The sequence below is a fragment of the Aaosphaeria arxii genome (genome assembly GCF_010015735.1).
Source record: "Aaosphaeria arxii CBS 175.79 unplaced genomic scaffold BU24scaffold_1, whole genome shotgun sequence".
Taxonomy (NCBI): Eukaryota; Fungi; Ascomycota; class Dothideomycetes; order Pleosporales; genus Aaosphaeria; species Aaosphaeria arxii.
Genome location: NW_022983474.1, coordinates 736,105 through 756,047, shown reverse-complemented (window position 1 = coordinate 756,047; position 19,943 = coordinate 736,105). Strand labels below are relative to the sequence as shown.

Below are 19,943 nucleotides of genomic sequence, written 5' to 3'. Positions count from 1 at the left end.
CAGCAGGTGATGACGATGTGCGCCCACTTCCTGCCCCCTGTCCTTTGGATATGTATCTGCTAAGTTTTAACTATTACTCTGTACTCCGTAGAGTCCTAACTGTCTGTGTATGCCTAGGTAGAGATCCCACCTGACATTAATCCCATCGTCTGTATAGATGAGTTAACTAGTACCTAGGTAGGTATATGGACATATCATATATACTACCCTGGATAGTAGGCCACCTGGGTCGTACTTGATTCGCACCCAACGGAGTAATAATTGGTACCATGTTGACCATGTTGACTTTAGAGACAACTACTATTACACATAGATGGATCATTACCCTTAATTACCCATGTCAAACATTAAAAGGGAGTCTCTCAATTGCTCATTCTGGCCCATAACCTGCCGCATTCTCTCCAGCTGCCACCGTCCTATGTCTTTCTTTGCCAGTGCCCATGCCCATGCCCATGCCAATGCCCGCGTTATTGTATGCCATGCCTACTGTGTATGCCTCTAGACCTCCTCTTAGAAACGCCTCAAAAGCCCCTTGATCCCTCTCGTTTCTCCGTTGCAGATCATAACTCACATGCCCCCCTCTTAGGCTCTCCCTCTCCTACCCCTACCCTTCAATACGAGCTCCTCCTCCACTTGCGCCGACCACCTAACTACATGACTACCTAGTCCTGTCCATCGTGCCATCGCAAAACCGAGCCAGCATAATAATTATTATAATCATCTGCGTCCGTCCCTCCACTCTTCCTCCTCCTTGTCCTTTTGGCCTCAACCTCGATCTTGAGCATTCCTCTCCGAACATCGCTCTCTTGGATCTTGACAAAGGAAAACGACTGTAATCCAATACGTCTTTTCCAACGTCATCCATTTGCACCAACGCAGATTACTCACTCGTTCTCTTACTCTACTCTACTCTACTGCCGTACCCGGCTCTTCCCCACTCGCTCTAGCCATTCACTCCTGCCTAACCACCTACGAGTATTCCGTACCTTCTGGACCTCCTGGGTTTCTTTCTCTGGATCTAGCCTCGCCCAGTACCTACTGCTCCAACCCTAAATTACTCTACTTTCCCTCTTCTCTACCTTTTACTCCAGCTCTCCATTCACCTTCGCTTTCTCTTTACTTTACTCTCTCTTTCTCCCTCTCACCACCACCATCACCATCAATCACATTACCACCGGCCATTCACAGTCACGTTCACACTCACAGCATATACTCACCATCACGGCTACTACTTACTACCACTACCACTACGACCAACACTACTACAACAACAATAGTTACTACTACTACTACTACTACTACGAGTACGGAGTATCATCACCATCTATTCCAGCCATCCAACCAACGAGCCAACCGTGCTGGTCCCTCGGCAACCATCCACCCCTCCCTATATATTAAGCGTCTCCATACTGCCACTACTACGAGTACCACCACGACTACAGTCTACTACGACTGTCCCGTTATACTACGAGTAGCTAGCTGGCTGGCCATCTCTCATACCCCCTCTCCACTATCCCCCTAACTACGAACATTTACCCCTACCTAGACGTGCTAGGCTATTCGACGCGGCGGCCACTTCCAAAAAGACAGCGCTCCGCCAAGCCTGCCCTGCTTTTAACTCACCCGCCCGCCTTTTACCTTTACCTTTACCTCCTCCTAGCTCGCCCGTCCCATCTCATCCCCCCCAGAGCCAAACTAGACCGGTACAACGAAACACACCAAAGCATCCTATCCGCAGTCTTAATCCAGAGCTCTCCTCCCTCTTCGCCCATCCACCCGCCCACTCACGCACACATTTAACCCCCTTTTCTGGTTACAGACACAAATCTTTCCGCGGATCGTCACAGAACCAGGTCGCACACTTCCCATCTTGCGCGTCATCAACATTGCTTTCCTTGGAAATTATCCTCTACCGACCTGCGATTCCTACCCGTCACATTGCAGAATCCTGATCCCCTCCCCTGGCAATTTATCTTGATTGGGCGCGCCAGCAGGGTTGTTTACAGCGCACCATCATGATCGCAGAACCGTCAATGCCAGGTATGGGCTCCTTTATCGCTCGTTTCACCTACGGTGCCTGTGACGAAAGCCCAATTCGCTGACATTTCACCCTTTATCTACAGAACGGCGCCCCTCGCCAGGCCTCTCCCTCAACCTCAACTCCAACAATCCGTTCCGCAACAGAGCAGGCTCGCCCGCCATCCCTTCGCCCAATCTCAATACCCCTACGAGCGCTGGCAGCAGGCCCATGTCCCGCAACCCCTTCCTCTCCACCTTTGAAGCCGAGTTCAACAAGGAAGCCGCCAACACCAATCTCATCGATATGTCCGCTTCCATGAAGGAGTCCCCTAAGAAGGCAACTTTTGGCACCAGCGCCGAAGAGCTATTCGTATGTCCTCCCCTTTTGTGCAACGGCGGCCAATTGCGTTTGTTGGGTCGCACTGTACCCGTCGCACCGCCAGCCAGTTCCGCCACTCTGTACCCTCACCCTCACCTTCACCCAAGACCCCCAAGCTCTTGAAAACGCGCGTCCGCTTGGCAGCGCGTTGAAACAGCCATGGAGCGATTTTGTCACTTCGCGGATGCGTTTGCTAACTACCCCTCTCTCCAACAGAACAATCTCACACTCGACGACAAAGAGAAGCGGGACCCACCCCGTGGTAATCCACCTCGAGGAGGCCCGGTATACCCCAACGGCCGTCGGCCTTCACGTTCGGAAGAGGAAGAGCGCAGGCATCGCAACGGCCCCAGGGGCCCGCCACGACCTCGACCACCTCCAGGTTCGCGCCCCCCGCACGCCAGCAGCCCCGAACGTAGAGAGCCCCGCCGTCCCCGTCGAAATTCCGAGTCTTCGATGATTGACAAGGGCTCTCTGGGCCCAGAAGAGGAGCGCAGACGTAGGGAACGCCGCAAGTTGCGAGATGAGCGTTCGAAAGACGGTAAAAGCCGTTCTACGAAAGTACGGAGACCGCAAGGACTAGATTTGATTGACAAGCTCGATGTAACCGGAATTTACGGTCCAAGTCTGATCCACCACGACGGCCCATATGATGCTGTCCAACCCCACCGCAACCGCCAGAAGGATCAACGCGCCCCCATGCAAGCGTTCCCCGTGGGTTCTGCCAACAATGCCCTTGGCGGCTCTGGACCGGTCAACAAGCACATCGACCTGGACACTTTCCACGGCCGAGGTGCCGAGGGTTTCACTGATTTCGGTGCCGGTGGTGGAGATTTCAAGAAGCGTACCGATACAGGAGGCTTCAACCCCAAGGCTCGAGCCGACATTGTACACGGAGAAGAGACGGTCGGCCTCGGAACTTCCACGTTCCTTGATGGAGCACCCGCTTCCAGGGCAGCGATCCAGCGGCGCGAGTCTGAAAATCACACTACTTCGGCGGATGGTGGTCTTGGCCGCAAGAAATCAATTGCACAAAGATTCCGCGGCATTTCACAACCACGACGCTTCGGTGAGGGTGGCCGGATCACCTCCCCAGAGGCCCGCTATGGCGGAGGCAGTCCTGGAAGCCCACATGCAGTCAGTGCTGGTGGACTGTCTAAGGCCAATGAACGAAATCCCTTCTTTGACGAATACGATGCTGCATACGATAGGAAAGGCGCCGCTATCAAGGTGTCCGACGCTGGATCCAAGGACGCCCCTGCAAAATCTCCATCATCGCCCGGAAACCGCAACCATCTGACACGGACCCTGACTGCGGATAGTGCCGAAGTTCAGGGAGAGACAAAGTCGAATGGCTTTCTTACCCGAATGAAGAGCTTGAAAGGAGGAAAGCGGCCAAAGCCTGAACGTCCCGCTGCTTGAGCATCGCGAATACCCAGCATAGGACATGAGCCAGTTCATATTCCAAGCGATTGTTGGGAGCCTCTCATTACGGAAGCATAGACCAACGGCGTTTGTTTTCATTGCCACTTTCTGATACGGGAGCTAGTGAGGCGCGAAACGGCGCACAATTTGCATGACAAGTGGCATGCTTTCCAATTGGTGGTCTGGATACCTTCTCCTTTTGGGGTGTTTTTTTATTGGACCGGGCAGGAGAAAAAGGATATCTCTCAGACAGCAAGCTTTCTAATGGGTTGGGGGATTTGATTCTATTACAGCAAGACCGCACATAACCAGTTGCCAAAGTGAAAGCCAAAACAAAGTATGGCGAACTGAGAGTCAGCTTTTAGGGTTCTCAATGAAAATGATGAAAACGATCCAACGTAGCAATTGACTTGCTTCTTTGCTTGCGCGTACTGACAATTCCCGTGCCGAGGTGATGGAGCTCGAGACCCTGCCTCTAATAATCCAGCTTTCTATTTGATGTGTACATTTACAGGTACCTAACATCTAGTTACTCACTATCCCTGGTCAACAATCGATATAAAGGTCCGAGGCTGGGCAAGATCTAACTACATGCCTAGTTCTCTTCTCCACAAGCCCAAATCCGCCACTTCCGTATGCGGTTGGCGCCGATTCTACGATAGTATGGATTCGGAATCCGTTCCGAACCAGCGATTCTCCCTCACCCAAACACACCAACACCCACTCACTAAGCTCGCAATAGCATATATACAATGCCAAGACCATGACAGCAGACGTGTCGCCGTCGTCAAAGTTGTCGTCGTCGTCGCTCACCTCGCCAGCGAATCCCCTCCTAGCCGTGTCACTGCTCCCCGACGCCGAGCTCGACGGCATCATCGACAGCGTGCTCGACGGGAAGCCGACCACCACGTCTACCGGCAGAGCGAAACTTGCGTCCGGATGCGAGGAGCTCGATTGTGAGATCGGCGGTGGGTTGCGGAGCGGTGATGTCGTGGGCGTTTCTGGGGATGTGATGCTAGGGACGGGGGTCGTTGATGTGAGTTTATGCATCTACCCAACTTTTCTATCATATCCCACGTGCTAGGAATACGAAAATTGGAAGTTAAAGAAAGCATTGCTGATTATGGTTCTGCAGCTCTGTATGGCGTTCCTTGTTTCTTACCTAGTCGGGGAAAATGAGACGGGTGCTGCTGCTGTCTTGGATACCACGGGCAACTTCGACGTCATGCGTCTGTATTCGCAGATTCTTGCACGGTTGAAGAAGTCTCATGGTAGCGACGGAGGGGATGCGGGTGTTGAGGAGAAGGCTGCTGGAGTGCTGGCTCGCGTGAAGATCATGCGGGTTTTCGATCTGGTGGGTGTGAAGGAGTCGATTTGGGAGATTAAGGAGGGGCTGGAGGTGACGGGGGAGCAGGGTCGGGATGAGATGGAAAAGGAGGTTGAGCAACGGGGCATGATGCCGGCTGATGATGTTGCTGTGGGGGATGTGAGGGAGAAGGTCATTGCGGATAGTGAGGGGGAAGAGGACGATGAGGAGATTTTGTTCCAGACACAGGATGAGAGCATCACGCCGTTTGTGGTATCTGACGATACAGCTGCTGCGGGAATGATAGGTGATGGGAAAGACACCGTGCAAGTCGAGGGGAAAGTGGGATTCATTCTCATGGATAACTTCGCACACGTCCTCCTACCTCTGTTGAAGAAAGACGCTGTTCAAGGTACGTTTCCGCCTAATCTATCTACCCCACGATATGAAGCAAATGTTGATAACAGTATATCTAGCAAACGCATTCGCCTCAGCGCTCTTCCGCACAATATCCCACCTAACGCAAACCCACTCCCTCACCACCATCCTGACCAACCCAGCATCAGTCCCACGCACTACAGCATCACCGCAACCAAAACCCAACAATGAGGGCAAGTTCAACATACCACCCCACACCCCACATCAGACGCAGCGTCAACCCGTCCCACCGCCATCGGTCTTCTCGTCCAACAAGGCTATTCCGGCTCTGGGACATATCTTGCCGCAGGTACTTGACTTGCACTTACTTGTGTCGGAGATGCCGAGAAGAGAAGAGGATGCGAGGGTGATGGCTTCACGGGGAGGGGAGCAGGGCAGTGGGTATAGGAGGAATGTGAGGGGGGTTGAGATGGTGAGTGTTGTCGAGGTGTTGGCGGATCGATGGGGGGGGAGAGTTGGGGCTTGGGCGATGATGTTGCCGGAGGTGGCGGATGGGAGATGAGGTTTGAGGCTTGAGATGATGGATTGTAAGGGAGAAGTAAAGATACCCCATCCCCCTTGAATTGAGGGGATTGATAGATCATGTTAGGTTTCATTTGTTGGGAGCTCTTGTATATTTAAGCATAGAATTTTATTAGGTGAGGTTGTCTGCTTGCTAGCAGTTTTAGCACATACAAAGAAAATTCATATAGGGCCTCCTATCTATATACTGTAAAGAAGCAAATCAAGGTTCAAATGTACATGAATACTAACAAACAGATTACCTGATGTGGTAACGTTTTTTTTATATGGCATCGCATGGATGACGCCTCGTTGGTCCTCGTTGCGGGCTAGCGCTCCTCGGTTCTCTGACCAAGCTGACCTATCTAACCCTCCATACATTGTCTCCGTCCACGGTTCCTCCGCGTGTTATCAAACAATCGAATAGCGCACCATGTCGGCGGATCTGTTCGCGGAGTTTGGAGACTTTGGCGCAGCACCTGCACAGCAGCAACAGCAACAGCAGTCTCAATCATCACACCAGCCCCCTAAACCGGTTGCACCACAAGCCGCTCCATCATTCAGTTTCTTCGACGACCTAGCTGGTCCCACGAGTACTCCCCAGGCAGCTCCAGCAAGACAGCAATCACAGCCACAAGACCCGTTTAACCAAACATGGGGAACTCAACCGGCAAAGACGGACGACAATGATGACTGGGGTGATTTCGAAGGCGAATCTTCATCACAGCCTGCTCTCCCTGCGTCATCATCGACAGCCCAGGGGACGTTTGGTACAGCTCCGTCGACTCAATCTTCATCACAGAGTCAATTGAATTGGCAAACAAAACCTCCAAACCAGATCTCCGCTTTTGACGCTCCGTCAACCCAGAAGGCCCAAAGTCACCAGACGTCATCTCTAAACTGGCAGTCTACGCCCACATCCAACTTTCATGATGCTTTTAGTTCCCAGCCAATTCGTCAGTCCCAGGAGCAATCCCAGTTCAATTGGCAGCCAGCGCCGGTCATCAAGGCAAAGAAGAGCGCTGATCCCAGCGTGCTCTTCGATGCGGAAGATGATTTCGACGACGATGACGACTTTGGCGATTTCGAAGGCGACGACGCGGTACCTACGCCGTCGGCCACCCCAGCACCAGCACCAGCACCAGCACCTCGTTCAACTGGCATGGAAGACTTACTAGGGGATCTCACCGTGTCGGAACCGCAGACCAAACCGCAACCTCGTGCTCCAGCAAAGAAGACGACCAAAAACCAGGTCGGAGCATTTGGGACGACCGCACGTGCTAAGGAGCCCAAATCCCCCGTCAAACCAGCCCAGCCCGAGCCAAAGGAAGAAGACTCTTGGGATGCATTCGACGACTGGGAAGCTACGATTCCTACGAAAAAGCCCGCTGCGAAAGCGGCTCCGGAACCAAAGAAAGCAGCCACCCCAACGCCCAAAGAACCAGCATCAAGTCTCATATCATCCGACCTCAACGAAGCACAACCCGGCGAACTTCCCCCTACGAACGTACCTCCCCCAGCCGTCCTTCTCTCCCTCTTCCCACCCCTCTTCGCCGAAGCGCAGGACAAGCTCTTCAAGCCCATGGCCGCACAACCCATCCCCATGAGAAACAAACTCGTCTCCGACCCCTCCACGATCACCTACCTCCAATCCTTCCTTCTCGTCGCCTCCGTCGCCGCACGCATCATCTCCGCCCGCAAGCTCCGCTGGAAACGCGACGCCCACCTCTCCCAAGGCATGCGCATCGGGCCCGCCTCCTCGCGCGCCACCTCCGGCATGAAGCTCACCGGCATCGACAGAAGCGAAGCCATGAAGGAGGACCGCGAGGTCGCGGACGTCGTCCGCGCGTGGAAAGAACAGGTCGGGCGCCTCCGCCACGTCGTCTCCGCCGCGAATCAAGCCCGCCCCGGGTCGCTGGGTGCGGTGCCCGATTTGCAGGAGACGATGCCGGTCAGGACGCTGAAGCAGAGTGAGGGCGGGGTTCCTGCGCCCAGGCCTTGTATGCTGTGTGGGATGAGGAGGGAGGAGAGAGGGAGTGGGGATTTGGGCGTTGAAGATAGCTTTGGGGAGTGGTGGGTTGAGCAGGTTAGTATGCATCGAGGTATGTTGTTTCCCTTTTTATTCTTTATCTTCTACATGTTTTCCAAGTCGAATCGAAGGTGTTTAGTAGAGCTAACGTGCGGTTTATAGGATGTAGGAATTTCTGGAATCAGCATAAAGACATGCTTAGGCAACGGTGAGCATCGCCGGAGTTGGGATATAGCATTTGATTAGGATGGCGTTGCATGGCCTGGCACGGTGCGGCATATTCGCGAGAACATTGGCGAGATCTTTAGACTGTTAACTGGCTACAATCTACTCTTGAGTAGGCAGTCCTTGTATAAAGAAAAACTATTTGAAGTCAATAGGCTTCTGCAGCATACCTCCCTCTTGTTGAGGCCCATGAAGTAAATAGCTTCCCTTCTTAACGCGAGTAATGGTCCATTAGTAGTGAAGGTCCAAGCACGTGGAGACGCAGGGTCCCGGGAAAGGGACCCTTTCCTGATGCGATCGACAGTCCAGAAGAGCCAATCACAGTTCGTGGGGAAGAACCAGCCAACCAACCATGCGGAGGTCCGGCCGTCCCACCACCCAAATCGTACCCAGGGAATCGTTTAACACATGGGTATTTTGAGTTATCACAAGACGAGTCTATTTTGCGGACCGTGTTTAATCGAAGACAAGACCGGATCTATAGGATATCCGTGAGGTTTCCGGGTCTTGAGGATTTCTGGTTCTGAGGATTTTCGGAACAGCTATAGGTGGTGTATAAGTCGATCTCCGCTGCACGTTGCTACTGTTTGTGAATATCTACTTGCTTCCAGCTTGCTACTTGCTTGCTTGCCACCTAGTACTGAATACCTATCCATACCTACCCCTCGGTGGATCGTGCAATCGCCCAAGTAACAAGATCCAGCGAGTGTTCGACATTTACATCCACCTGTTGTTAAACCGAATGTGCTGGCTAGTCCTCCTTAGCCACAGGATTGGCGTCGAACGGGCAGCGGGCCAAAAACCCATCAGCACCTGCTGCTGCGAAAAGACTTTTCCCTGCAATAGATACATAGCAGTTTACGAGGTTTTCTCTGCTGCAGCTGCTGCAATTGCTTTTCCCACCCACGGGCCCAATCGGTTATTGGCAAAGTAATCAAATCAATCAATCAATGCCCCGCGGGCTGTGTGGGTGGGTAGGTGGGCGCAATAGTTAATGAAGAGCATGGCACAGCGACGGGTTCCCGGGTGAGGGACACTCGTCCTTGTGTCTTGTGTTCTGCATACTGGCGGAGTTACAGGATTTAGGGACTTTGATCGTCATAATCACAAGCCATCAACCGGAGAAACATCTTTGAATGTAGCAATTCCCATTCTGCTGCCCAGCTGGGTTGTTCTTCAAGTTAGGTAGGTAGGTAGGTAGGTAGGTATGTAACAGGTTGCATGTTCAATCTGCGCGTGACTGTTTGTTCTTTTCACACTAGACTCATTTGTTTCCCATGTTTCCGTATTGAAGCTCGTCTTGATGTCCGAAGAGAGATAGGCGGGAAGCAGAAGGGCAAAGTTGATGCTTGAGTAGAATAGAAGTCTGAAGTCTGTCTGTGCGGGGCAGAGTTTAGTCGTCTCTGGTAGTTTAACTGTTTTAGACTCGCGAAGAACAACTTCACCTCCAACAAGTCTAGCCACATCCCATCCCATTGCAAACTTAACAACAACTTCCCTCCACACCGTACTGCTTACCATTTTTCCTGTCTCTAACGTTGAAATCGCAGAATTCACCCAGTCTCTCCGTACGCCCATCTCTCTCTCCGTCTACTCTTGAATCACCGTTCCTTTTTTTCTTTCGCCCATCGCAGCTGAGACCGCCCAGATCCCGCGCGCCCCTCACCAACTTCGGTCACCTCCCACGTCCCTCGCCCACCCCAGAAGCAGCCTCGTTTCCTCCCCCAACGCAACCGTTTTTCACGTATATTTGGTGTGATAACATTGGTGATTGAGTGGTCATTCAACCGGGGATCAATCACCCGCTCCCGCCCGCCGTCGACCGATCTGAGACATCGTGAGTTCCCTGCAGGGCAATTCAGGGAATGAGCGCGCCACATGAAGATGGTAAGCAAAAGACCCGATGACCCCATTCTCTACACAGTACACCTCCAGACACCGGTCACGCTCCAAACCGACCGCACGCGTCGCTGTCTGCACGTCCGCCCACCCACAATCACGAGGAGCTCTTCACGGAACCGCCGCTTCACGCTATCGATAACCCGACTCCGCCGATGGGCCCCTCGGGGTTCTTCAGCATGGCTTCCAAGAGCGACTCCGATGTGGTTTCTTTATCGACCTCCATAGCGATATCCCTTCCTCTACTAAGCAACGGCTTATGTGCACCTTTCACCGCCCCGCCCGCTTGACCAGATTGACTAGACATGGGCGCCATTGCTAACCACATCTTCTCTCCAGGCTCGCCAAACCAAGAATCCCAATCCAGTCTCCAACCCACCCTACGCTTCGCCCCCAGCAATGGACCTCTCCCCAAGAACAGGAGCACGGGAAATCTGCTTTCACACGCCGCTGGCTCGTCACTAGGTGTCGATACCCGAAAACGCATGAGCATCGATGCTGGATCGTTGGATAGGATGGCAAGGTACGTTGCCGGTTCTGGAGAGTGTGCGATTACAACTGCGGTCCCCTGGTCGACATATGCGAGGGAGAACGTTTACTTACCATTCTCCAGGTCACCTATCGTTCCGGAGCACGAACATGGACTGGGAGCATCGGGCCTCAGGCGCATTCGCCAACAGCCAAGTCTGAGGCCCGTAGCTGGTCCTGGGATAGGCACTGGCTTGACTCAACGATCGTCGTCACTCAACATCACTCCTCCTATCTCGAGACATCCTTCTGGCTCCGCTCCCTCTGCCCCCGGATCTCCCACACTCGGTACGGCGGAGGACCTTCACAGATTTCCCTCGGAATCATTACACTCGTTTTCGTTCGCACATCAGTCCGAGGATTTCATACACAACAGGCAGAACGTATTAAAGCGGTCCATCGATTTCATGCGAGACAAATTAGGTTGGGCGGCAACAAATGCGAGCATCGCGAATGCTCAGGCGAAATTGAGTGGGGATCAGGAGGTGCAGAGCATGCTAGAGCTCCTGACAAGGGCAAATCTGATCGGCCAAGATGCTTCTGGTGCGCATGGTCTGGGTGCCCTGGGTCCAGTGACCGGCCCCGCTGATATGTCTGGCGAGAATATATTCGAGAAGAGCTTCCTCCCCAGGTCAGAAAGCCCGGAGAACATGGGAGAGAATGCATCACCGAGGGAAGCTCTTGGCATAATGGCGGCCGCAGGCGAACAGAGTTCAGACCAGAGCCAGAGCGCAGGATCTCCACCGGCCCTGAATCTCCGCATTGGTTCACCTCCAGTGTCCGATCAGGTATCGGATAGTTCGAGCCAGAAGACTGGAGTCTCAGCAACACCGTCGACACTGATGGGACCTCCACCTCGTGCGGCTCTGAAGCGGACGTTTACCGATGTCGCTCCACTGACCATCCAGAGCCAACTGAATGATGCATTGGCGCAGCCGTACCTGATTGGGGAGCAAGGACAGATCAATCAGATTGTTTCCCCAACGGCCGTACCAACAACGCCTCACGGATTTCCCAGCGTCCCTGGCCAGCATTCTGGAGGACCAGCACCTCACGGACACGGAAGTCGATGGGCGCCCGCTGCCCAGGCGATCTTCACCACAGAAGCCCATGCACCATGGACCATCACCGCTGCTAATGACTTGGCTTGTTTGGTTTTTGGTGTCACGAGGGCAGAGGTCCGCAAAATAGGCATTCTTGAGGTCGTTAAAGAGGAACGGCGAAAGTGGCTTGAGGACAAGCTACGCGACCCGGATTCTGGAACCAAAGCAAACCCCACCGTGCCCAGTCCACCTCCACCATCCACTACCCCAACAAACAATCTCAGAGTCGGGAATGGTGTCACAGCGAAGCTACTCAGCAAACCGTCGTCACGACAAGTAGCCCAGAGCAGGCGAGCAAAGACGGATGATGGCAGCGGTTCCTCGTATGCAAAGAAACCCGTCAAAGGCGGCTTGAATCACGAGTCTAAGGGTTCTCGTGGCGTCCTCCTCTGCGGTGATGTCGTCCCCATCCAGAAAAGGAATGGTGCAAGTGGCGCCGCTAGCTTGTGGGTGAAGGAGAAGCGTACTGGCTTGATCTGGGTGCTTGAAGAGATCGCCGAGGATGTGGTCTATATCAATGTGGATGAAGTGGGCTGCGTTTCCAAAGGCACAGGAGCCATCGAGGCCGTATTTGGAAGTGACCGATTACGCCGAGGCATGGATCTCAAGAGACTGATTCCTGCGATACCACGACTTCCTGGGACCAACACTGGAGCTTTGGATTACGACAAAATTGCAGAACTTACCACCTTCACCGCAAGAACAGCGAACAGCATCAACATTCCGGTTGCTGTAGAGGCGATAGGAAATGAGCTTGCCTTCCGGGTCTCCAGTTTCCCCCACATTGCTGGAATCGTTGTTTGTTCAGCGACTGATCTGAAGATTGCGAGTTCGAACTCGGTGTTTTCTTCTGCTCTCTTCGGACAGCCACGGCCGGAGGGACTTCACATCACTAGCCTCATCCCTGGATTCGACAAGCTTCTACGCGTCATGACCGATGAGGATAACATCGAGTTGATTGATGGAATTGTGATTCCAGAACACAGCTTCCGGAGAGCGAGGGCCCTGCTTGCAATGCGAGAAGGCAGAGCAGATGCTGCATCAATCTTCCTTAGGCCGAGCGGATTACCCGCCTTACATCGGGACGGTTCTGAGATCATGGTCGATGTGCAAATGAGAGTTGCGCGGAGTGAAAAGCCCGTTCGCTATGACGAACATGTCATCGAGGAGGAAGACGCAAAGCCTCCCCCTGCGCAGGAACTGGTGTTTGCTTTATGGGTAACCTACTCGCGACACTTACATGCGACGAACCATGGCGTTGGTCCCGTAACTCCCCTGCTCTCGCGTCCCGGCACACCACCCCATCAACCATCACCAGGGCAATCAACACTCATCCCCTCAGAAGAGACCGAATCCGATAACTCTCAATCTAATAGCGCCCCTGTCTCGTTACTGACACAGCAATTACAAGAGGCGGCCAAGCCAGCATCTCCTCCTGGACCAAAGGCACCGACGATTTCTCCAGACAAGTCCGAAGAAACGCCCAAGAAGAAGACGATCAACGACTTTGTGGTCTTAGAGGACATGGGTCAAGGCGCATACGGGCAGGTCAAATTGTGCAGGTACAAGAAGAATCCCAGCAAGAAGGTCGTGATAAAATATGTCACCAAGCGACGCATTTTGGTAGATACATGGACGCGAGATCGCAAGCTAGGAACCGTACCGTTGGAAATCCATGTGCTAGACTACTTGCGCCGGGATGGATTCAAGCATCCAAACATCGTCGAGATGTCGGACTTCTTCGAGGACGACATCAATTACTACATCGAGATGGTGCCCCACGGTCTGCCGGGAATGGACCTCTTCGACTATATCGAGCTTCGCGTCAACATGGAAGAGAAAGAGTGCCGAAAGATCTTCGTGCAAGTGGCGGAGGCCATACACCACTTGCACACCAAGGCGAAAGTGGTGCATCGCGACATCAAAGACGAGAACGTTGTATTGGACGGCGAGGGCAACATCAAGTTGATCGACTTCGGTAGTGCAGCATATATCAAGAGTGGTCCCTTTGACGTCTTCGTAGGGACAATTGGTAAGTTTCCAGGTACTACTCGTACATCTCATCATACTAACATGACAATCCAGATTACGCCGCGCCTGAAGTTCTTGCCGGAAAAGCCTACCGCGGAAAGGAACAAGACGTGTGGGCGCTCGGCATCCTGCTATACACGATCATCTACAAGGAGAATCCGTTCTACAGCATCGATGAGATCATGGACCACGACCTGCGAGTGCCGTACATCATGAGCGAGGAGAGCATCGGCCTGATCAGGCTGATGCTGGACCGAGACGTGGACAAGAGGATCACCATCAGCCAAGTTCTCGATCACCCGTGGTGCCAAATGGTCGACTCACCCTAGGAGATGGTCGTTCCATTACGCAAACCCCAAACTAGTTCCACCAAGCCTAGAAGAGAGAGGAGGAGATGGGACTAAAGGCTTCGAGAGGTCCACATGTGTCCTATCTTACAGGGTTCACCAGAAGCGACTAGGTCGATCATACTAGGAGGAAGGAGGAGAGGTTTTCACAACGAGAGACGCATATAGAAGCCCAAGTTTCCCCCCTTTCTGAACATTGCATTTTCCCCGTAGTAGATAAACGTCGAAGTGGGAGCATAATTTCCCCCTTCTTGCTCTTTACTCCCTACTCTTCGAGTCGAGGGATTAGGAACGGCGATTGGCAAAATGTCCTTTACATAGGTACCTATATAGTCGATTCCGTCCGATCGAGATGGTCCCTTTCCCTCCTTCCTTTTCCTTTCTCATTCGGCGGCGGTGGTGGGCTGTCTTTCTTTCTTGAGGCTTGAGCTGGAGACCTGACATAGAATGAACACCCCCTTTTGATACCCTGTGTGGCGCACTTCCACCTCACCTCGCCGTAGCGGTTTGCCTACGTACCTCCACCTGCACGTACATACTGTACGTAGTCATGTAGTTACCAGAGGAATTGATGAAGTGAATGAAATAATTGGAAGAGGAAGGAGTTTTTTTTAATGAGATTGGTGTGCGTGATTGGATTGAAACAATACCGTTCCGTGCTACATCAAAGTATAAATTCCAAGTCTTAGGAAGAAGGAACAGCAATTCAGCAGGGAAAAAATGTCGCAGGTTGATGAAAATGCACCTTTTATTCAATAATACTCTAAGCTACCTTTCTGCACAGTAAATCGTTTATTGATATGCCCCATCCGTCAAGCTATGCCTAGGAAAATCGGATAAAATGAGTCGATAGTCGCTTGTGTGTTCTCCTTGGGGGAAATATGCACTATGCATGGGGTAAGATTTCATGTACATGTATTCAAGGATGGGGAAAGGGAATGGTCAGATCTGATAGATTGTGCTGGCAAGGTCGGGTCGGGTATGGAGATGTGCAGGACGCTTGAGCAGATATGAGATAGTAGATGGTAGACAAGGATTGCCATAAGCTGAAATGACGTAGAACGATGGTGTGATACTCTTCGAACAGCGACCCTCAAACGCAAACAAGAATGATTAAGATATCACATACGGAGTATAATTCCATAGCATATTCCGTACTCCGTAGTTACAACAAAAAACACAGAGTATGTTCTGTGTGTAGTGTTTGTGAATTATTGTAACCTCAACCTAATAAAAGACCTTCTCTCGATCTCTCGCCCGGGTCGCTTGCCCTGGATGAGATCGTACAACACAGAGATACAATCATCATATCGCGCGAAATATCGCAGTTTCTCCCAAGCCCTCCTGCTGAACTGTAGATCTTTTTCTTCTTTTTCTTTTTGTAAAACATGGGCGATACTACCATAGTATCAACATTGACACATATGACAATGGGAAAAGCCACTGTTGAAGAGGATGCATCTCTTCTGCTCACCAGCCACACAATCTCTCATAGGTGTGGTTCTAATATTGGATAGAAAACTTTTCTGTGCATCCTCTTGCTAACGGGACATCCATCTGATGGTTTTGATCTGATATCCTTCTGTCTACAGAGGGTTGGCACGTCGGGCTGGCCACCTGCTAACTTCATGTATCTTCTATACCTAAAGTGTCTACTTAAAAATTTACTGTAGCCAGTAAACAATCTTAACTGCTTGCAATAAACCTCGCTAAGACACGGTTGTAGGCATAAATACTAGCATGGGGCCAGCCCGACGTGCCAACCCTCTGTACAATGGGCGCACTATTTCACCGCATGTCTGCAAGATTAAATGACGACGACGAACAATAGTACCAACCGATCGACATATTGACCAACTAAGTGCATGGTCCTTACCCAATGACGATAGATACTTAGAAAATAAGGACAGAACAGGACAGTTCGGATGAGAGCGGGCGTATGTGCGGCTTACGCTTCGGGTGGACGTGCGGGCATCGCGCTCGGTGCGGTGCGGTGCGATGCGATGCGGTACCAAAGACCATTGATCAATAGATTTCGTCATTATTGTGGGATGGTCGGATTGGCGGTCAAATCCATGTACGAAAGATAGTGGCTAATGCCCTGTGGCTAATGGTGGATGGGGATTGGGGATGGGAAGCGGATGGAGGAATTGCGGTCGAAACGGAATAGCAGCACAGCAACACAGCACACCGCACGTAGCGCATACCTAACTAGCAGTGAGCACATAGCACAGCACAGAAGTAGCATTGCAGTATTAGCAATAGCACAGCCCTGGAAACGGATGTACGAATACAACGTGACAAGGAAGAAAAAGAAAGGTTAAGGAATCCTTCGGGCGTCTCCGATAGGCCAGAGGATGTCGGAGGATGCGTGAGGATCGCTGCAGTGCCCTTTTCCGTACGACGGCTTAGTCGCCAGTCGTCGCTTACTGTCGGTAATGGCCAATCATGTGCCTCCACTCTGCATGTACCCTGTACGTACCCTGTCGCTTCCCTGTATACGACTAATACCCTGGACTACACCTCTTCCCTTCTGTCCACTCCATCATCTTCCACCTAACTACTTACAACTTACCCGCCTCAGCCTCAGCCTCAATCCATTGCCAAATCGTTCACTCCTCCCCACCATCATACCCTTCATAGCCGCATGACGAACCAGGAACGCTGCCGCAACTTGAGTCCGAATGGTACCCATGTTGAGCTGGGTGTGGCACATACTCGTCCTATCAAAAATAGCACCAGCCACAGTTCATTGACAGGGAACAGCCACGAAACGCCCTCTAACTCAATGCTTCCTCACAGGTGGGGTCGGCCAGAGGATATGAGAGAGCCATTTCCGCCGTGATGTTGAAGGTTCCATCTTGTCTCCTCAGGCATCGAAGCCTTACACTATCTATCCACTATCCCACCCAATCACTACTTCGACAATTGTGTGGTTGTGCGGGAGCTACACAGCTACAACAATACATTCTTCTTCCATCTCGCTCGCGACTATGCTCTCGCCAATTGCTAGTTCGTCTGCTGGAAAACCAAACGCGCCCAGTATTTGGAGCTTCGATTCAGGGTATGGCACACAGGAAGAAAACGCAAGAAATGGCGTGGTACGATATTCCTCTCGCACGTCTACTATTCCGGCGTCGGCGTTCCTGCCTGGAAACAGAAACCTTCATTATCAAGTCCCGTCCACTGACGTCTTCCAGTTCTACCACCAACCCAGCACTTCGACCAACAGTCTCCAAGCAAGACTAGAAGACAACGTCGGCCTAGAGTTGGGTGCGTTCTCCGATTTCCATATTGTATGTTTCAGACCCTTGCTCTTCTGTTTCCGTTGCCCTGGATTGCTATAGAATCTCACTGACGATCGGTAGGGTGACCAGGCACTACCCAAGATAGAAGAACTATCAGTTAATACGTCCTCATCCAAAGGCTACGTCTTCAACACCAATACCATTTCAAACGACCATCTTTATCTTCCCGAAATTGAACCCACTTCCCAAGGCTGCTTCACGTGCGATCTGTATACCGTCACCAACCCCGGCGAGAACATCCAGTGCGAGACCTGTCGACTACCAGAAACCATCGAGCCCTCGCTGCTCTCCTTCGATGCATCTTCCAAAGGAAAAGAATCTATCAAGAAAACAGAAGAGCGCACGCAAGCTCGTGCAGCGAAGCCGCAGCATCCTTCGATGGCTTTACAAACGCGCTGCTCAGCCTGTGAGCTGTCCTCCGTTATCGATCCCTCCGGTCCGTCGAACTGCGCATCATGCATCTCGAAGCAATATGAGCGTCTCTCGTCGATGTCGCCGTCCAGCCCCGATAGCAAGGTCAGGCGATCGAGGGCTGGTAGAACCTCAAAACTGCCACTGTCCGCCCTCACTACCTTGCAAGCCTGGCTTGACGCACACGCAGATAATCCATATCCGAGTGCTGAGGTGAAGCGACAGCTCGCTTTAGATTGTGGTATCACCGAGAAACAAGTCACGACTTGGTTCACCAATGCTAGGGCAAGGCAACTGAGCCCGCTGGACATATGGTTGAACGGCGAGAATGGAGATGAAGGTGCCGCTCCGGAGGATATTGAGCGTGCATCGACAGAGTTAGACCGTGTCGGTGGTTTCACATATCTATCAGACACTCGAAACCAAAGCCATATGAGGGCTGGGTCGATTTCGGGGAGCAGTGCATTCTCCAACGGACAGTCACGACCACAGCAATCTCGACGAGGCAAGAAGAAGAAGTACAGGCTCACACGGCAAGCCTCCCCACATAACGAACTCATATCACCAATCTCGAACACACCTATCATGGACAACAATGCAACGGGAGAGCAGGAGAAGTGGGAATGCACTTTTTGTCGTCAAAGGGTTGCTCCCAAGTCCTGGCGCCGTCATGAAGAGACACAGCACCATACCCGCGCCCAGTGGACATGCATGCTTTATGGACCTCGACTTACACAAACTACTCGATCTTCCAACACAGGCCAGCCGGAGACTTCGACGTCTTTCTGCGCATTTTGCATGTTGGAGAATCCTTCGGAGGACCACTTCCTCTCTCACCACCGAATTTCCGAGTGCGCAAAGCGCCCAACGAGCGACCGAACCTTCTATCGCCCTGATCATCTTCGTCAGCACGTAAAGAATTTCCACGGGGCGAAGTTGTTCGATTTGGCGCAAACAAGGTGGAAGAGCGACGGTGAGCGTGGCAAATGCTCGGAAAGCTGGACCTGCGGATTTTGCGGAGAACATTTGGAGACTTGGGGAAAGAGGGAAACGCATATCGCAAACCACTTCAAGGACGGACTGACGATGGAGAGCTGGACGGACTACACGCAACCAAACGATAAAGAATCGAGGAAGCAAAAGAAGAAGGAAGAGAAGGAAGCAAACAAGGAGAAGGAGAAGGAAGCCCACGGCCTTGCACGACTCAGTCGGTCGTTCGCCCGCCGTTCAACACGCAGCTCGCAGAAGACGGTCACTCAGCCGACGACGACGACATTCGCGAACACATTCCAGCCGCTACCCATAAGCAATGATGCGATGACAATGGGTTTTAGTTATTCCCAATTGTCACATGCTCCCGTGCTACCAGACATCAACACAGATCCTCTTATGGCCGTCAACTACACCGCCGGATATGATGACTGGTCCCACATGAATCAAATGCAGATGCCACAACAACAACAACAACAACAACAACAACAACAACAACAGACACACTTCACCACCGGTTTCACATATGACCCAATGGCCGTCACTGTCGACGCCAATTTCAATCTCAACGCCATGGACTTTAGCAATCCAATGTTCTTCCCCCCTGACTGGAATCCCCCTTCATGAATGTATGGACCCAATCACATGTATTTCCTTTTGGTCATGTTGCTTGTGTCTGCAATAGAGCGGAGGCGTTTTATCTTGGAGAAATGTTTTCTTGTTTTCCCTATTTCTTTATTTCCTTATTTCCAAATATTATTTTCTTTTATTAATAATCCCTCTAACGTTCCCTTTCCTTTTCGTCACTTTGAAGTTTCTTTTCGTAATGTATTCAATACGTCAAAGGTTCCGAGTTCCAGCAAAGGCGTTTTGTAAAAATGGCGCTTAAACTCTCGCGCTGAGGCGCAGGCGCCGTACTACCTGAAGGACATTTAAAGGCAAGTTCTTCAAATTCGGAGGGAAAACTTAGGTTCACGCTCTCTTTCTTTAGGGGGAATTATACG

The 19,943-nt window shown here is 51.9% G+C and overlaps 5 protein-coding genes across 5 annotated transcripts; all 5 read left to right on the top strand.

The window, feature by feature from the left end:
• Positions 1-2,015: 2,015 nt before the first annotated feature.
• Positions 2,016-3,820, top strand: BU24DRAFT_403723 (Pal1-domain-containing protein; the record flags this gene model as incomplete). Its single annotated transcript, XM_033525595.1, has 3 exons — positions 2,016-2,040; positions 2,124-2,389; positions 2,615-3,820. 3 exons carry the CDS (start codon positions 2,016-2,018, stop codon positions 3,818-3,820), a joined length of 1,497 nt encoding a protein of 498 aa, XP_033388967.1.
• Positions 3,821-4,515: 695 nt separating this feature from the next.
• Positions 4,516-6,261, top strand: BU24DRAFT_416299 (uncharacterized protein). Its single transcript, XM_033526418.1, has 3 exons — positions 4,516-4,859; positions 4,959-5,541; positions 5,606-6,261. The coding sequence occupies exons 1-3, from the start codon at positions 4,587-4,589 to the stop codon at positions 6,067-6,069; spliced, it is 1,320 nt and encodes a 439-aa protein (XP_033388966.1). The 5' UTR covers positions 4,516-4,586; the 3' UTR covers positions 6,070-6,261.
• Positions 6,262-6,478: 217 nt separating this feature from the next.
• Positions 6,479-8,513, top strand: BU24DRAFT_416297 (uncharacterized protein). Its single transcript, XM_033526417.1, has 2 exons — positions 6,479-8,170; positions 8,260-8,513. The coding sequence occupies exons 1-2, from the start codon at positions 6,502-6,504 to the stop codon at positions 8,307-8,309; spliced, it is 1,719 nt and encodes a 572-aa protein (XP_033388965.1). The 5' UTR covers positions 6,479-6,501; the 3' UTR covers positions 8,310-8,513.
• Positions 8,514-10,445: 1,932 nt separating this feature from the next.
• On the top strand, positions 10,446-14,364 carry BU24DRAFT_4439 (Pkinase-domain-containing protein). Its single transcript, XM_033530607.1, has 3 exons — positions 10,446-10,744; positions 10,835-13,884; positions 13,938-14,364. The coding sequence occupies exons 1-3, from the start codon at positions 10,527-10,529 to the stop codon at positions 14,210-14,212; spliced, it is 3,543 nt and encodes a 1,180-aa protein (XP_033388964.1). The 5' UTR covers positions 10,446-10,526; the 3' UTR covers positions 14,213-14,364.
• Positions 14,365-17,085: 2,721 nt separating this feature from the next.
• BU24DRAFT_4395 (uncharacterized protein) lies at positions 17,086-19,882 on the top strand. The gene is made up of 3 exons (XM_033530309.1): positions 17,086-17,331; positions 17,431-17,526; positions 17,599-19,882. Exons 1-3 carry the CDS (start codon positions 17,224-17,226, stop codon positions 19,564-19,566), a joined length of 2,172 nt encoding a protein of 723 aa, XP_033388963.1. The 5' UTR covers positions 17,086-17,223; the 3' UTR covers positions 19,567-19,882.
• The last annotated feature ends 61 nt before the right edge of the window (positions 19,883-19,943 follow it).

Bases quoted from the DNA above. Each gene is read 5' to 3' on its own strand.
- BU24DRAFT_416299 (XM_033526418.1), top strand. From the start codon at position 4,587: ATGACAGCAGACGTGTCGCCGTCGTCAAAGTTGTCGTCGTCGTCGCTC. The intron at 4,860-4,958 runs GTGAGTTTATGC...ATGGTTCTGCAG, and splicing joins TAGGGACGGGGGTCGTTGAT to CTCTGTATGGCGTTCCTTGT. The intron at 5,542-5,605 runs GTACGTTTCCGC...CAGTATATCTAG, and splicing joins GAAGAAAGACGCTGTTCAAG to CAAACGCATTCGCCTCAGCG.
- BU24DRAFT_416297 (XM_033526417.1), top strand. From the start codon at position 6,502: ATGTCGGCGGATCTGTTCGCGGAGTTTGGAGACTTTGGCGCAGCACCT. The intron at 8,171-8,259 runs GTATGTTGTTTC...TGCGGTTTATAG, and splicing joins GCAGGTTAGTATGCATCGAG to GATGTAGGAATTTCTGGAAT.
- BU24DRAFT_4439 (XM_033530607.1), top strand. From the start codon at position 10,527: ATGGGCGCCATTGCTAACCACATCTTCTCTCCAGGCTCGCCAAACCAA. The intron at 10,745-10,834 runs GTACGTTGCCGG...ACCATTCTCCAG, and splicing joins TCGTTGGATAGGATGGCAAG to GTCACCTATCGTTCCGGAGC. The intron at 13,885-13,937 runs GTAAGTTTCCAG...ATGACAATCCAG, and splicing joins CGTCTTCGTAGGGACAATTG to ATTACGCCGCGCCTGAAGTT.
- BU24DRAFT_4395 (XM_033530309.1), top strand. From the start codon at position 17,224: ATGCTCTCGCCAATTGCTAGTTCGTCTGCTGGAAAACCAAACGCGCCC. The intron at 17,332-17,430 runs GTACGATATTCC...GACGTCTTCCAG, and splicing joins AAAACGCAAGAAATGGCGTG to TTCTACCACCAACCCAGCAC. The intron at 17,527-17,598 runs GTATGTTTCAGA...GACGATCGGTAG, and splicing joins CGTTCTCCGATTTCCATATT to GGTGACCAGGCACTACCCAA.